At 24.7% G+C, this 15,613-nt stretch overlaps 2 protein-coding genes across 2 annotated transcripts; one reads left to right on the forward strand and one right to left on the reverse strand.

Annotated features, from left to right (window-relative positions):
- Positions 1–178: 178 nt before the first annotated feature.
- Positions 179–6,272, forward strand: LOC126901316 (uncharacterized). The gene is made up of 5 exons (XM_050677715.1): positions 179–345; positions 2,198–3,066; positions 3,125–3,252; positions 3,312–3,488; positions 6,132–6,272. The coding sequence occupies exons 1-5, from the start codon at positions 321–323 to the stop codon at positions 6,214–6,216; spliced, it is 1,284 nt and encodes a 427-aa protein (XP_050533672.1). The 5' UTR covers positions 179–320; the 3' UTR covers positions 6,217–6,272.
- Positions 6,273–8,522: 2,250 nt separating this feature from the next.
- On the reverse strand, positions 8,523–15,608 carry LOC126901314 (pre-rRNA 2'-O-ribose RNA methyltransferase FTSJ3). The gene is made up of 12 exons (XM_050677713.1): positions 15,376–15,608; positions 15,016–15,315; positions 14,641–14,948; positions 14,442–14,585; positions 12,783–13,043; positions 10,360–10,646; positions 10,228–10,301; positions 10,005–10,156; positions 9,649–9,943; positions 9,386–9,588; positions 9,079–9,266; positions 8,523–8,847 (listed from the first exon to the last, which is right to left on the reverse strand). Exons 1-12 carry the CDS (start codon positions 15,440–15,442, stop codon positions 8,616–8,618), a joined length of 2,511 nt encoding a protein of 836 aa, XP_050533670.1. The 5' UTR covers positions 15,443–15,608; the 3' UTR covers positions 8,523–8,615.
- Positions 15,609–15,613: the final 5 nt, after the last annotated feature.

Raw genomic sequence — 15,613 nt, forward strand, 5'->3', positions numbered from 1 at the left:
TACTATTATTATTTAAAATTTTCATATTACTCGGTAAATTTTTAAACTTATTACTAATTAATATAAATAATCTAATATACAGTTAAGACAAGTGTTATTTAAAATATTGATTATTTATAATAGCTACACATTTTATAAATATTTTTTAAAACTCAGAACTACAATTTTGAGAGTGTGGTTACTCCTTGACGTGTCCATCGCGTCTTGTTATTTGAGGTTATAAACAAGAAAATATTTTTCGTTTCTTTACTGTGAATAGTGTTCCCGTTTACATGTTTTAGAAATTTGACTTTCATTTTACGTTTATATAATCCGATAAAATGCCACCTAAAGGTGATAAAAAAGGTAATTATATATTTAATTAAATTATTTTTTTCTGTTTTATAATTATCGAGTCTTGTATAGTTTATTTGTTAATTAAATAAATTATGGGGTTTTCAAGTCACTATAAGCACATGGCCTGTTTCTATTTATTAATGTTAAAAGCTTAAAATAATATAAACTGTAAAACAAACTACATTAAATACTTCAGGAGTTCAATAGTTTTTTAATTTTAAGTTACAGAAACTTTAATCCTCTCAAGTCATTTTTTTTAATTGAAATAATAAAATTATTAATTGTTTGACTCGTAAAATATATTTAAAAAAACAATGCCTGCTATGAGTTACTAATAGTATTACATATCGTCTAAATATTAAAACTCGTATTGAAATATAAAAATCATTATATTAAATTGAATTTTATACGTTTAATAGCGTGTTATTTTTTAAAATAAATTTGATCAAGTATAATTACAGAAAATATTTTTGGTTTTTGAAGTCTTATTATTATTGTTTTATTGTATAATGAATGAAGATTCAATTATAGTTTACAATTTCGATGAATTTATTTAAGTCTATCAAGTATTATTTTTTAAACAAGCCTGATGTATAGTAATGGGAAGAACACAATTGCATTTAATATGTTACATCAGTTTTATAAAATCAATTAATAAGTTTTTTTTATAATTGAACTATTTAGTGTATGGATATTTATAATTTTATTAAAAATGTGCTGTCTTGTGTTTCAATAATTTATAATTTTAATTTATTTAGAACTTAAGTTAAGGTTTTTTCTAAATTCTGTAATCTATTTAGAGTAAAAATGTATATATGGTTCATTATTTTCAATAAAAATTTATGCTGCTAAATAGTTTATTCTTAAATTGTAATATAAAAAATAGGTTTATAGGATATTCCAATATATTGAATTATATTAAATATATATAATTATTATGTATCCTGTTTTTAGTTTTATATTCCATATTAGTATAAAAATTAAAATTACATATACAAATGAATGCTAAAAAATACAAATAAGTATCCCTAAAATGGTTTATATATTACATAAGTATTATTGAATAGTTCTGGCCTGTTAACCATTTATTTCAAAAAAATATACTAATTTAAATAGAACATTTATTAAATTGTATTTTAATAGCAATAAAATCTTCTTTAACTTACAGTATATCATCATTGTCATAAAAACATCTCCTATGTGCCAAATTTTTTATTGAGGTTTTGGTATCACTGAATTTAAAAAAAATTAAAAATAGGCATAATTAATAAAATAGAAAAAACTTTAATTTTCATTTGTTACCTATTGTGAGTAGAGTGTGAAATACTATCCAGGTGATTAAAATTTATATCAAAATTACATAGGAATTATTGTACACAATAGTAAGTGTAGTGTTGTATATGTAATTTTACACATAATACATTTTCCCATGTTAATAATAATTATGTTCATGATAATATTATTATAAACCTATATAATTTTGGCCAAATATTTTAATTAACAAAATTTTCTATCTGATGAAATATTTTTAATTTACACAATAATCCATGTAACTATTATACTTTTTACATATTTGTCTCCTGAAAAATCGGGTTTTATCACATGGAATTTTTTTTGTAGCAACAGAATTATGTGTTTTTTATTTTTAATTAAATTCCTGAGGTATCAACAAAGAAATGTATTTTATTTTAATTGTTACTTATAAGCAATATTGCATTAATTGTTCTAGTTAAATAAATTTTGATAATTTTATTGCTATTTCTAAATTTCTAAGTAAAAGTTGCTGAAGCTAATTTTAATATTATTGTTCTCAAAATAAATTTTTGTAAAACAAAAATAATAATTTTAAAACCTATTTCAGCTAAACCTGCTGCTTCTAGCAGTGGTGGTGGGGATAAAAAACCATCCAGTAGTGAAAAAAAAGAAAAACCAACAGCTTCAACATCAGCAAGTAAACCTGAAAAGAAACAGCCAGCACCTGCGCCTTTATTAGATGCAAAGAAGGCTGACAAAAAACCTGCAGCTGATAAAAAACCAGCTCCAGAAAAAAAAACTGCTGCTGCTCCAGAAAAAAAAGCAGCACCTGCTGATAAAAAAGTACCAACTGATAAGAAACCTGCAGACAAGAAGAAGGATGAACCTAAAGCTAAAAGTGAAACATCTAAAAAGGGTGAACAAGCTAAAGGTGGTAAAGGTGCTGATAAAGGTACTAAACGTCCAGCTAATGAAAATGCTGGACCATCTGCCAAAAAAACAACTGCTCCTAAAGGAGATAACAAGAAAAAAGAAGCTGAAAAACCTAAGAAAGAAACTGTCACGAAAAAAGAAACTGCTGCAAAAAAAGAAACTACTGTAAAAAAAGAAACTGCTGTTAAGAAGAAGAATGCTGATACCCCTAAGAATGCTCCTCCTGCTAAGAAAGCAGCATTAGATCCAGCTGCACAAAAAGCCAAAAAAGCTGCTCCTAAGAAAGACAAATCTAAAGCTGCTGCTAAACCTAAGACCACAGATAAGAAAGATCCAAAAGCTGCTGATAAAACCAAGAAAGCTGCAAAAGGTAAATCAACTGCTGCAAAAAAATTAACAAAGGGGCCTGCTGCTGCTGCTGCAGCTAAACTCAAAAAAGAGAAGAAAGCTGATGGTGCTAAAACTGAAAAGAAAGGTGTAAAGGGATTGAAAGTTGGATCTAAACGTGATGCTGTGAAAAAAGCTCTGAAGTCTAAAATCAAGGTAAGGTTCTTTCTCTATTAAGTGTGAATGTTGTGAATTAAGTTGATTTTTATTTCAGACTTTGAAAGGACCTCATGGAACTAGAATACGTAAAATCAGATATTCAGTACATTTCCGTCGTCCTAAAACTTTCAAACCTCCAAGAAATCCAAAATACCCTAGGAAGTCTGTCCCAAAAAGAAACAGGTTTGTTGTATCAAAAGTTTTATGAATTGTAGAGGTAATATAATATTTTAATTTTGTAGGATGGATGCCTTCAATATAATTAAATTCCCTTTGACTACTGAATCTGCTATGAAAAAAATTGAAGATAACAATACCTTAGTTTTTATTGTACACTTACGAGCAAACAAACATCATATTAAAGCTGCCGTTAAAAAAATGTATGATATTAATGTGGCTAAAGTCAACACCTTAATCAGGTAAATATTTGTAATTATTTTGAAGTTGCATGATGAATTTTTGAGAATCTCTCAGATTTCATGATAAAAACATGTAAAGCTTATGATAGAGTAATTAGTTCTGATAACTTCAGTCATATTATATAATATTAATTGTTTTTTTAAATAAATTTTTATTTAAAATTGACTCTTAATGTGATGACTTCATGAGAATCTCTCAGATAATTATGATAGAAGAATTATGTTGTCTGATTGGGTTTCAATAAAGTTTTTTTAATTAGTTCAAGTTAAGTTACTTTAATATAAAACATAAGTTAGAATATAAGTTAGTTTCTGAAATTTTCCGAATTTGCAACTTAGTTAGAAATTAGTTTATCGATAATAGTAACTTAAGTTAGAGTAGAAGTTATAAGTTACTTTTTTTAGCTTCAATAAGAAGCTGAGAAGGTATTAATTTTACTATGATATGTTTTTTTTTCTGTCTGTTACCACTTTTTCTCAGCTCTCACCGATTTCATTCAATGATATGTCAAAAGATCACAAATCGTATCTAGTCAAGGACAATACCCTTAAAAAATTAAAAACATTTTCCTCATTATCCGTAAATGGGAGAAACCTCCAAAAAAATTACAAATATAAAAATCGCTAATTTTCGAAAATTTTTCAAATTTTTTTACTTAAAACTGCCATAACTTTTTCAAAAATGAACAAATCAATATAATTTTTTTTTAGAGATGCTTGAAGTCTTTCCCTATCATTTGGTTAAGTGTTTTGTTCAAAATGACAACTTTTTCAACTTAACTTTTTAAAGTGTTCCGGAAATACTGACACTTTTATATATATCTTAAATTAAAGCTAATGTAATATAATTTATTATGGACAAAAAAAATTTCGAACTTTATTTTGTCTTCACGGTGAAAATGGCAGCTACCAAATGCTATTTTTATGTAAAAATTCTCGATTTTATTTTTTACATTTTTAACTTTATAATACTATAATTTTTTGAAAAATGTATGGATCAATACAATTTTTTTATGAGAAATAATATTTTTTAATAATCCCTTTTTCATTCGATATACTTTATCTTAATTAGGATAATAATAAGGAAATAGCAGATCATATAGCTTTTGGAATAATCCACCAATTTTTAAAATTAAACACTATCTAAAGATTTGCTTCGAAGCGTTTTTTATGATAGTGATTTTAATCACTGTCAGATATCATTATACTTGATCCAACTATGCCACGTCACCACTTTACCGCGACCCCCCTGTACTGGGTTTTTTATAGTTTAAAACATAAATTTAAAAACTGTTCAAATGTAAATAATAAGTAATCTACCTTATATTTTAATTAAAATGAAAAATTTAATTAAACAACTGGTACTTCGATCAAAATGTGCTAAGTAGTTAAGTAATAATCTTAAATTTTTGGAATATTAGTTATTACTTTACTCTTTTTATGATATGAAAATTTAAAAGTATAACAAAATAAAAAAACCCATTAGCTATATACAAAAATGAACAATATCCCCTGTATACTGATATATGAAACAAAATTTACTCACATTTTATCTATTCTATGGAGTGATGACAATATAAATGTTACAACTTCTATAGTGAAACTATATAAGTAACTCTGATGTTTTCAAAATATCCGTCTATACAAACTCAAAGAGGGTTTTTGTCAATTTTATTTTTTTGCTTTTTGGATTTTGTTACCTTCAACTATGATTTCTATTATTAAAGTATGAAGACCAAGTACTTATTTAACTGATTTTAATTAAGACCAACAGAGTACCAGTATATGCATTAATATAAATCAAATTAAATTTGATTGTACTTTTCTGCTTTTTTAAGATAAAAATAATATATTTTAATCATTCTTGAATTTATTTTTAGATTTTTTAGAATTAAAAAAAAAAATGATTCTTGTTATGAAACACCAAATGAAAAATATTAAAAAAATTAGATTATGAATAAAATATGATCTAAAAAGATGAAATGATAAAAAATCAAAATTTCGAATTCCGTTTGCATTTTAATAGCAATAAAAAAAAAAAGTGCTAAGTACATTTCCTTCTAATGGATAATAATTTTTATTGCCTATATAACTGTTATATGTATATATTATAAAATTAAAATAATAGTATTCATTTTTTTAAAACTGTAAAATAAAAAAAAAGTTTATTGGCTCATCAGTCAGTTATCATGTTTGTGTGCATGGCTTCAGAATAATTGCAAGTCTTGATAATATTAATAATATAGGTAAACTGTTAATCCCTAATAAAACTACCATGACAGTTTAGTATTGTATCACAAAATACTCATTATTAATTAAATGAAATTTAATAGTAGATTATACTTAAGTTTTACTATAAAATGGGGCAGCCTATCATTGAAAATAATTTAGTAATTAACATAATTCATTATTTCAATTTATGGATGAGACTTAATATTTTTATACCATACAATAATATTGTTTAAATACAGTTGGATAAGTATTTCAATCTATGCAAGTAATATTTTATTGGAATTAACATAGTTTATAGATCTAAAAAAAAATTAAAATCTTATGCATCACATACTTAAGCTAAAACAAAATTTTTAGTCAAATTGTAAATTTTTGAGAGTTAATATATATATTACTTTATTTAAATTGCAGGCCGGATGGTAAGAAGAAAGCATATGTAAGATTAGCAAGAGATTATGATGCTTTAGATGTTGCAAACAAAATTGGTATCATATAAACGTCTAAATGTTGTATATTTACTTTATTTTAATAAAAAACAAAAATACAACAAACCACTGTTTTATTTTATTTAGTAAAGGATTTTTAACAAAATTTCACAGAATACTATGTAGTGTTTGTTAACATTTTAAATCTTAACAACTTTATGGACCCAGTATGGTATTTTTATAGTAAATCATAGAAAATATAATTTATTTAAATTTTATAAATAATGTGTAATTGTGGTTTGGCGCAGTAGATCATTCAATAACTAACTTAGTGCTGATATTCAGCTGCATTTTTTCTGTTGGTTCCAGATGGAACTTAAACAGTGACGCACCTTTTTCCCCATGCTGATTTCCTTAGACATAATGAGATTTTAACAGAATGACAGTGGTATAAAATATAGTCAAATCATTAAGATAGCTGATTCCAAATAGTTGAGATAAATCTATGGCAATAATGATAGCGATATTGATGAATATATAATTGTAAAAATTTTAATAAATTACATTAACTAGAAATATAATTCTGATAGATTTAAAATATAACCATTTTTCGCTAATATCGGATAAGATCAAAACACATAAACTATAGTCACAAAATTTATAAATTTTGTCAAGTTATTCTGAATACTTTAGCCAATGCAATTTTTTATTAATTGGCTTAAAAACAGTAATATACTATAACTTTATAACAAACTGATATTCTATAATTTATTCAAATATAAGAAATATTTACCTTCTAGTGGCAAATCAATTTTAGAAGTGGCTTTAAGAAATATACCTTTTCAAATGTAATATTAAATATTGCTTCTTAGTATTTACTGTGATCAATAGTTATGTTTAAGCAAATTTAATGTTAATTAACACCATATAAACCTTATTTTTAATAGAAAGCACAATTTGAAGAATATACAAAATATTAGTTACCCTCCATGGTGAAATGAAAAAAAAAATAATATAAAGAAATTAAATAAAATTACATAACTAGAAGTTCAATATATTGTACTTTACGTTAGTAGTAGGAGTGAAAAATTACGAATTTCAATTTACTTTATTTTAATAATTATAAGTATAAGAGTTTAATAAAGAAACATATATTTATATTAATGGTTAATTTTTATAGATAAAAAAATAATTTGCTATTATAAATATTATTTAATTAAAAATATATCTTCTAAATTTAATAAATTTTAAAGTTCCTCAGAGAAATTCTCGTTCCTATTTTCTTTTTTTTATCCCCATTTGTTCTACCAATTACTTACAAAATGAGCCCATTAGAAGAATTTTAAATAGTGCCAATATGGACCCACTTATGTTATCTTGTTAACCACCTTATTTTTGTATTTTTCTTATTTTTGTACCTCATAGCAGCTTGTATTTTTATATACCTATATTCGTATATTTCTGTTGAATCACTGTGAATTACTCCGTAATGTTATTTATGTTTCTGTTGAATTACTCACTTATGTTATGTATGTTTAAATTGTTATTAATCTAAATTGTAAAAAAGGGCTATGCCCGTTAAATTTATAAATAAATAAAAAAATGGCATAACTGAAGAATTTAAAATATTTTTTTATATATAAAAATATTACTAAAAACGAATTTAAAAAAATCATATTGTATACAATCAAATTTCTTAGTTGTTATTAAAATTTATTTAACAATAACTCAAAGATATTTCATAATACGTTCCCTAAATTAAATTATCATTCACTTACAATAAATTAATATCAATGAGATTATCAGATAGTATTACTACAATTTTATAGTCATTTAATGCATACATTTTTAATGGAAAGTTACATACTTATAACTATTTAGCGCGAAAAATTTCTTTTCTCAGTTCATACTGTAATGTTTGATATCGTATATTAAACGGAAAAACTTAAATTTTCATAAACTTTAAATACAGATAATTTATTACTGATCATTAATGAGATATTTTTTTACCTAATTTTAAGTTCATATCTAATCAACAAATTGACTATCTTTAAATTTTTTGTAATTTAAAATTTTTTTTTAATAAATTAAAAATTAAAAAATGTTATGTTATTTGTATAGTCTTAAAGTATAAAAATTATTGAAAAATTAAATTAATGTAAAATAATAATTAGACCAATCTAAAATATTTATTTAAAATAAAACAGTAATAATCAATGTATGTTTATTCATACATTCTTTATTAATATTTCAATTAAATCAATATGTTGATATTGAATGATTGACGATATATTTCAATTAATTGTATGGCTAAATATATAATAAAATAAATTGAGGAAAGTAGGTAAATGCTCAACTAATCTAGCCAACTATAAAATTTATTGATAACAAATGGGTTTTATTTTGAAATCAACAATAATTAGTTATATAGTAACTATAATAAAAATAAAATTGAGTCAGATTTTTCCTTTCATTTTTTTCCACGACGGGTTTTGACAAGTGGCCTTGCTCTTGCACCCTTTTTATTTGATTTTTTCTTATCCATTCTCATTTTAGCTCGCATATCTTTTTTCATTCTTGGGTCTACAACCTTATATGGACCTTTAACACCAGGTGGACGTTTTGCTCTTTTAGCAGCAGTATGTTTCTTTGATACTACATACTTAATTTCTGCTTTAGGTTGTTTTAATTTCTTGTATATCCTAAAAGAGATAATTTAATTTTTAAATAACTATTAATATATAAAATTATATAGCATTTAGTTACAAAGTATTATAAAAGTTAAAATTTGATTATTTCACAGATACAGAAATAATTTTTTTTTTGCTTGAATTTATGAAAAATATTAATATTTTATTAAACAATTATAATTATTATAGTAAAAAAGATTGTAACTAGATAATACTAGATAGTAAACTTATCTAACTACTTACTGTCTAACTTGTCTTGCTTTTTCAGCTTCAGTAACATCAGCATTTTCTACAACACCTTCTAATTTTTTTTTTGCCTTTTCCATTTTACGTAAGGCGCGCTTTTTCTTTCTAGCTTTAGCTTCACCGACTTTTTTTATTGGGCGTACATTAATTTCTTCATGTCTTTTACTGAATTCATTGACTAATTCCTAGTGTAAAATGAATATTTTATTTGTTTAAATACATTTAACTAAATAACTAGTGTTATTGTGATTTAAAAAAAAAAAAAATCAACTTAGATAAAAATAGTTAAAATTAAAAATCTTACTTTTGGTACAGGCATTTCTTTGTGCATGTGTTTTGCTTCATCTTGAACAAACCAGTCTGGTAAATCTTCATCATTAAAGGCATATCTATTCCAAGCAGCATCTATAATATCTCTTTTCATTTTCTTTGAAGAGGCCATCAAGGTGCCAAGTGCTAATCCATTATCATTTAAAATTCTAGCTTCTTTTTTCTTTCGTTTTTTACCTTTCATAAATATAATATTAGAAAAATGTTTATAACTTGGGAGCTATAAATAATTCTTACCAGCTGGTGTAAGTACAGGCTTATCATCCCATTCATTCAAAGGTATAGCACCACTATAATTGTCTTCTTCTTCCCTCATATCTGAATCAGAATCAGAATCTGTAGTTTCATCATTATTGCTAACCATTTGAACAGTATTTTTTTTAATATTGTTTTCTTTATTATCATCAGTTTCATCACTATTGTTATCTAAGTTGTCTCTATACATTTTGCCACCTTTAGCTTTTAAAACTAATGCCATTTTATCCAATTCATAATCTTCATCTTCTTCTTTTTCAACATCTTTAAAAATATCCTACATAAATAGTATTGTAATTAGTAAATATATTTTTTGGTATTGAAATGAAGAAAAATACTTTATCAAACCAAAGTTCTGCTTTTGACATCCTCTTATCTTTAACATCTCTATAATCAAGATCTGTTAGAAGTGGGTGATTTTCATTGGGATCTGAAAATGTCACTTTTTTCTTGGGAAGAGTTTTAAAAGAAAGATCTTTATCTTTAAAACCTAAAAACATTAATTTAAAATTAAGATTAAATTGAAATAAGAAGTGATTTTAATTTTATAAATGATAATACCTAATCCTTCAGTATCACTGTCAATATCATCGGATGATTCATGTTCCAATTCACTTTCATCAGACCGATAAAACCTACACAAAATATATCATATTAAAGTTATAAATTATACAATAGATTTTGGTAACCCACATTCCAGATTTGTCGAGGTAAGTATTGCTTGGATCATACTTTGCCTTTTTTGGTTTAATTTCAATGTCTGAATCTTCAGAATATACCATATCTGGTTCTTGATCAACTACTGCCTCTAATGCTTTTTTAGTTTTTATATCAGATAACTGAAACACCCCAGTTTCTCTTTCTTCAGTTGGACCTAAATCATTTTTATGAACCATTTTTAAATTCATTTTAGTGTGTAATTTTGTTCTTTCTTTGTTAGTCTTCTTTTTTTTACGTTTTAATTCTCTTCTCTCTTCATCCTAAAAAAAGGTTGTAAGTTTATTAGCATTTATATAGGTTTATCGAAAAATTTATTTAAGATTTTAGACAAACAACCAGATTTAAAAATGAGATTTAGACAAAATACAAATTGATAGTTTATATTTTGACAAATATAATTAAGTTGTCAAACAATTTCATCAAAAATACTTTGTGTCACAATCAGGATAGGACTGTATTATAGGTATACTGAAAAATTCTATTTGTGAGACACAGATAAATTGAGGCCATGTGAAGCAAGAGACTGAAGACAAATTGTTTAAAGGTATTATTATAAATTATTGAAGATAAAAAAAAAAAGATATAATACCTATAATTTGTAGATTATGTTTAAGGTTTTTACCGATTTCATGATAAAATTTTAATTATTGACTTGCAAACTTATACACACTTTATTACAGAAACAAGGGATGGGCAAAAGTATAAAACATTTAAAATTTATGTAACTAATTATTACCAAATCAATTTTTACTACTGGTGAAAGTTTCATACACATTTTTCATTTTCATATTACCCAACCCAACTTCTATGTAAGAAAATGTTTTTTGATCAAGGTAAATACTTATCATCCAATTTTACAATAAAAATTTTAAGGCTAATGCAAAATATGTGTCTAGATTAAAATCTTTTTTCTGGTATATAATTTAGAGCTAGTCAAATCCTTATCTTACGGGTGAAGTCCTGTGGTACTATCCTCTACTATCTAATTGTCAGGGGTTTTGAATGTAAACATTTAATTATAATACTGGATATAAAAAGCAGAATTTTAGAAACCAAATTTGGTGAAACATTATTTGGTAGGACTATTACACTTATAATGGATATATACCAAAAATAATTGTATCAGTTCACATTTTATTATGAACCTAAAAAACAATTTGACCTGTTACAGTCATTTTTTTTATGTACCCAAAAAACAAAATACACCTCAAACTGGTATTTTAGTTACATATATATGCTGAATGTAATCATTACAATAAGTTTCAGTATATATCTAAAGTTATAATTTACATAAGTTAAAATTAATTAATAACTGATATAGTTAAATTAACTTATTGTAACGGTTAAATATTAAGTTACATTTTAAAACTCTAAGAATTGTACTAGATTTTTCTGTTTTTCTTTATTCTAATATAGAATAATTTATTAAATCTAAATTTAAAAAAACCCGGCACCGTGGTAAAGTGGCATAGTTGGATCAAGTATATTATCTGACAGTGATTAAAATCACAATAAAAAAAAAACGCTTCGATGCAAATCTTTAGATAGTGTTTAATTTTAAAAAATTGGTGTATTATTCCAAAAGCTACATGATCTGCTAGTTCTTTATTAATATCTTGATTAAGATAATGTATGTCCAATGAAAAAGGGATTATTAAAAAATATTATTTCTCATAAAAAAATTGTGTTGATTCATACACTTTTCAATAAGTTATAGCATTATAAAGTTAAAAATGTAAAATATAAAATTGAAAATTTTAACACAAAAATAGCATACGGTAGCTATTTTCACCACAAGTTCAGAGGTCAAATTTTTTTTTTCCATTATAAAGTACATTACATTAGCTTTAATTTAAGATATATATATAAAAGTGTCAGCCTTTCCGGAACATTTTCAAAAGTCAAGTTGAAAAAATTAATTTTTTGTGAAAAAGTTGTCATATCAAATCCCCCCCGTGGGCAGATAAAGGGTTAGATTTATAAAAAATATATGCCAAATGATAGGTAAAGACATCAAGCATCTATAAAAAAAAAATTATATTGATTTGTTTATTTTTGAAAAAGTTATGGCAGTTTTTAGTAAAAAAAATTTCGAAAATTAGCGATTTTTAAAATTGTAATTTTTTTGGAGGTTTCCCCCATTTACGGGGTATGAGGGAATTTTTTTCAATTTTTGAGGGTAATGTTTTCAACTAGATACGATTTGTGATCTTTTGGGGTATCGTTGAAAGAAATCCGTTTGGTGAGAGCTGAGAAAAAATGGTGACAAAAAAAAAAAAAATAAATAAAAAAAACACATAGTAAAACCAATACCTTCTCAGCTTCGCATCGAAGCTAATACTATTTAGTGGTAAAAATGTTATTTTGGGTAAATATTTTCATATGTATTTATTTACTTGAAGTTCTTTAATTTGTTTATCAACTTCATCTAGTTCTCTCTCATCTTCTGATAATTCAATATCATTTTCTTTATTTTCATCTCCTGAATCTATTTCTTTGTCATCTTTTGATTCTTTTTCTTTTTCTTGAAATACTTTCCACCAGTTCATTAACAGTCTAATATCTTTTCGTCCTAAAACTTTGATATCTTTACAACATTCCAATATTTCACGGGTAGTGCTTGGATGATTTTTTATATCAGAATCATCAATTGTAATCTATAATATATAATATATTTACATTAATATTAACTTATAAAAATATATAATAAGTATATATGAGCAACAGTATAATTAAATATATTGATATTATTTATATACATATTTTTTTTTAATAAAACATTAATTATGGAATTATTTTTCTTTTAAATAAGTGTAATTAAACCACTATAAGATAGTGTTACAAACTAAATTTAAATACTAGAAATATATTTTTCTTACATTTTAAGGGATAATTTAGTACCAGGTTACAAATAGGGTAAGATAGAGAGTAAGTTGACAAATTTGATATTACTCAAAATGAATCACAAATAGGAACACATCCTTGCAAAAGTAAAAGGCTCATGTAGTACACATTGTGATTCACTAATATTAACACGTTTACGCATATGCTAATTATAGTTGTAAATAAATTCATATTTAACTCTTTATTTGAAGAAATTTTTGAACATAAAAACTTAGGGTATTAGCATTGCATTGTAATGGTATAAATTTTTTAACTTTTTCTCTTGAATACTCTAAAATGTCTACTTAATATCTATAGATTCATAAGAGACCTATTTTATTTTCTATAGTTTTCTCATCATCTAAACTTACAGTTAGAGAAAAATGATAATTTTTAAGAAAACCCATATTTTTTCTTTAGAAGATGAGAAAGACAATCGAACAAATGAAAATTCATGGTATAAGACAAGATATGAAAGAAGTTCTCATGAAAATTTTAGTTTATGATTCCATTCATAGAAGTCACAAAAAATCATTTTTCATCATCATACATTGCATTGTAAGATAAATACAACATAAGAATTTATCAAAATAAAATTTGAAAATAAGAGTTGGGGGAAAATTTTTTATTTTAAACATTTGAAAATTATATTAATTTTGATTAATTTAAATATAGGCATCATTTAAAAACATGATAAAACTTTAAAAAATGTTATATTAAATTAATATAATTGCTTACCACTAAGAATTAGTTATTATTAAATACTGAATAACAATTACTAATATTATTATTAATAGAAGTTAAAGAAAAGAATAATTAATTAACTAGAATATTATTTTAACTTTACAAGTACTAACAAAATAAATGAAAAGGTCCATACTATAATTATTATGAGAGAAAACTAAATAAAAGAGTTCATTTTATAGTAGCGTAAATTGAAATGAAACTTATTTATGTTTTAAGGTATTTATGATTTACTGTATTTCAGATAGTGATCTGAAAGTCTTCTTGCAAGAAAAGTTTAATGCACACATACTATGAAAATAATTATTAATATTTTTAATTTTAAACTAAGAATGTATAAATTTAAATTTCCATACTATCATATGAAAACCTATTTTTTACTTAAAAAGATAAATCTTTGAATAATTCTACATACTAATAATATTTACCTCATAGGCATCTTGCAATGCTATAGCGGGATTTTTACAAGCCATATAAGTTGAAACTGGAAGTTGTTTAAATAATATAGTAGTATTATCAGGGTAACCTTCTGCTTTTGTCTTTTTAGATTTACTTTCAGAGTCCAATTTAACCTAAATATTAAGTTATTACAATTTACAATGATTAATTATAATTCAATTAGTTTACCTGAGGCTTAACTTCTAAGTCTTTGAAAACATAATTTGGATTGAAAAACCGTAAATCTAATTTTGCTGGCTGTAAGTAATGTTGACAAACAATAAAAATTTCAGCAGATTCACTTCGTGAGGCTTGAGGTTTAGTGGCATGAACTTTTTTAAATAGTTGTTTAAATACCCACATTAAAGCGTTATAATCTTTGGATCGGAAAACTTTGGTTATAAACCATCCGCCTTCTCTTAAATTGTAACAACTAAGTTTTAAAGCACTAAGTGTGAGGCATGTCTGTGAGTAAGCATCATAAATCCAATTTTGACCTAATCAATTAAGTTAAGTTATTGATATGCCTAAATAAAGTTAAGGACTAAAGAGATCACCACTAACCCACATTGGGAGCTCCATCATTAAGAAAAACGTCAGCTTTAAATGATTGCAATTCTTTAGAAAGTGCAGATTGACATTCAGGAGTTGTGATATCATGTGTCAAACATATACATCCTGGTACAGGTTTTATGGGATACATATCTATACCAATGACAATGCTTGACACAGGCATATTCTGTTTTGCTACTTGCATCCATCCTCCAGGAGCGGCACATAAATCAACTAAAACACGAGCTTTTTGAAGAAATTCAAACTTTCTATTTAATTGAAGCAACTTGAAGGCAGCTCGAGACCTAAAACCTATAAAATGAAATTGATTTTATTAAATTAGGTAAAAAATATTTCACTCAACCAACATACCAGTTTCCTTGGCTAAATGGTAAAACTTATCTTTACGCTGTTTTCCAATTTTACTCTTTTTACCCATTTTAAGTAAAAAATATACTTATAAAAACAAATTTATAAAAGTTGAGTGACAACAACGCCACTGTAATAATACTTTATTCACAATGGCTGCATTGTTTTAAAATAAATAATTTTAATACATCTTAAAAAATGTATACAAAATTTTAAATTATTATGTATATTATTAATTTTG

The sequence above is a fragment of the Daktulosphaira vitifoliae genome, unplaced genomic scaffold (genome assembly GCF_025091365.1).
Source record: "Daktulosphaira vitifoliae isolate Bord-2020 unplaced genomic scaffold, ASM2509136v1 Scaffold_3, whole genome shotgun sequence".
Taxonomy (NCBI): domain Eukaryota; kingdom Metazoa; phylum Arthropoda; class Insecta; order Hemiptera; family Phylloxeridae; genus Daktulosphaira; species Daktulosphaira vitifoliae.

Bases quoted from the DNA above. Each gene is read 5' to 3' on its own strand.
- LOC126901316 (XM_050677715.1), top strand. From the start codon at position 321: ATGCCACCTAAAGGTGATAAAAAAG. The intron at 346-2,197 runs GTAATTATATAT...AACCTATTTCAG, and splicing joins ACCTAAAGGTGATAAAAAAG to CTAAACCTGCTGCTTCTAGC. The intron at 3,253-3,311 runs GTTTGTTGTATC...TTAATTTTGTAG, and splicing joins TCTGTCCCAAAAAGAAACAG to GATGGATGCCTTCAATATAA.
- LOC126901314 (XM_050677713.1), bottom strand. From the start codon at position 15,442: ATGGGTAAAAAGAGTAAAATTGGAAAACAGCGTAAAGATAAGTTTTAC. The intron at 10,157-10,227 runs GTATTATCATTT...TAATGTTTTTAG, and splicing joins CAGTGATACTGAAGGATTAG to GTTTTAAAGATAAAGATCTT. The intron at 9,944-10,004 runs GTATTTTTCTTC...CTATTTATGTAG, and splicing joins CAGAACTTTGGTTTGATAAA to GATATTTTTAAAGATGTTGA.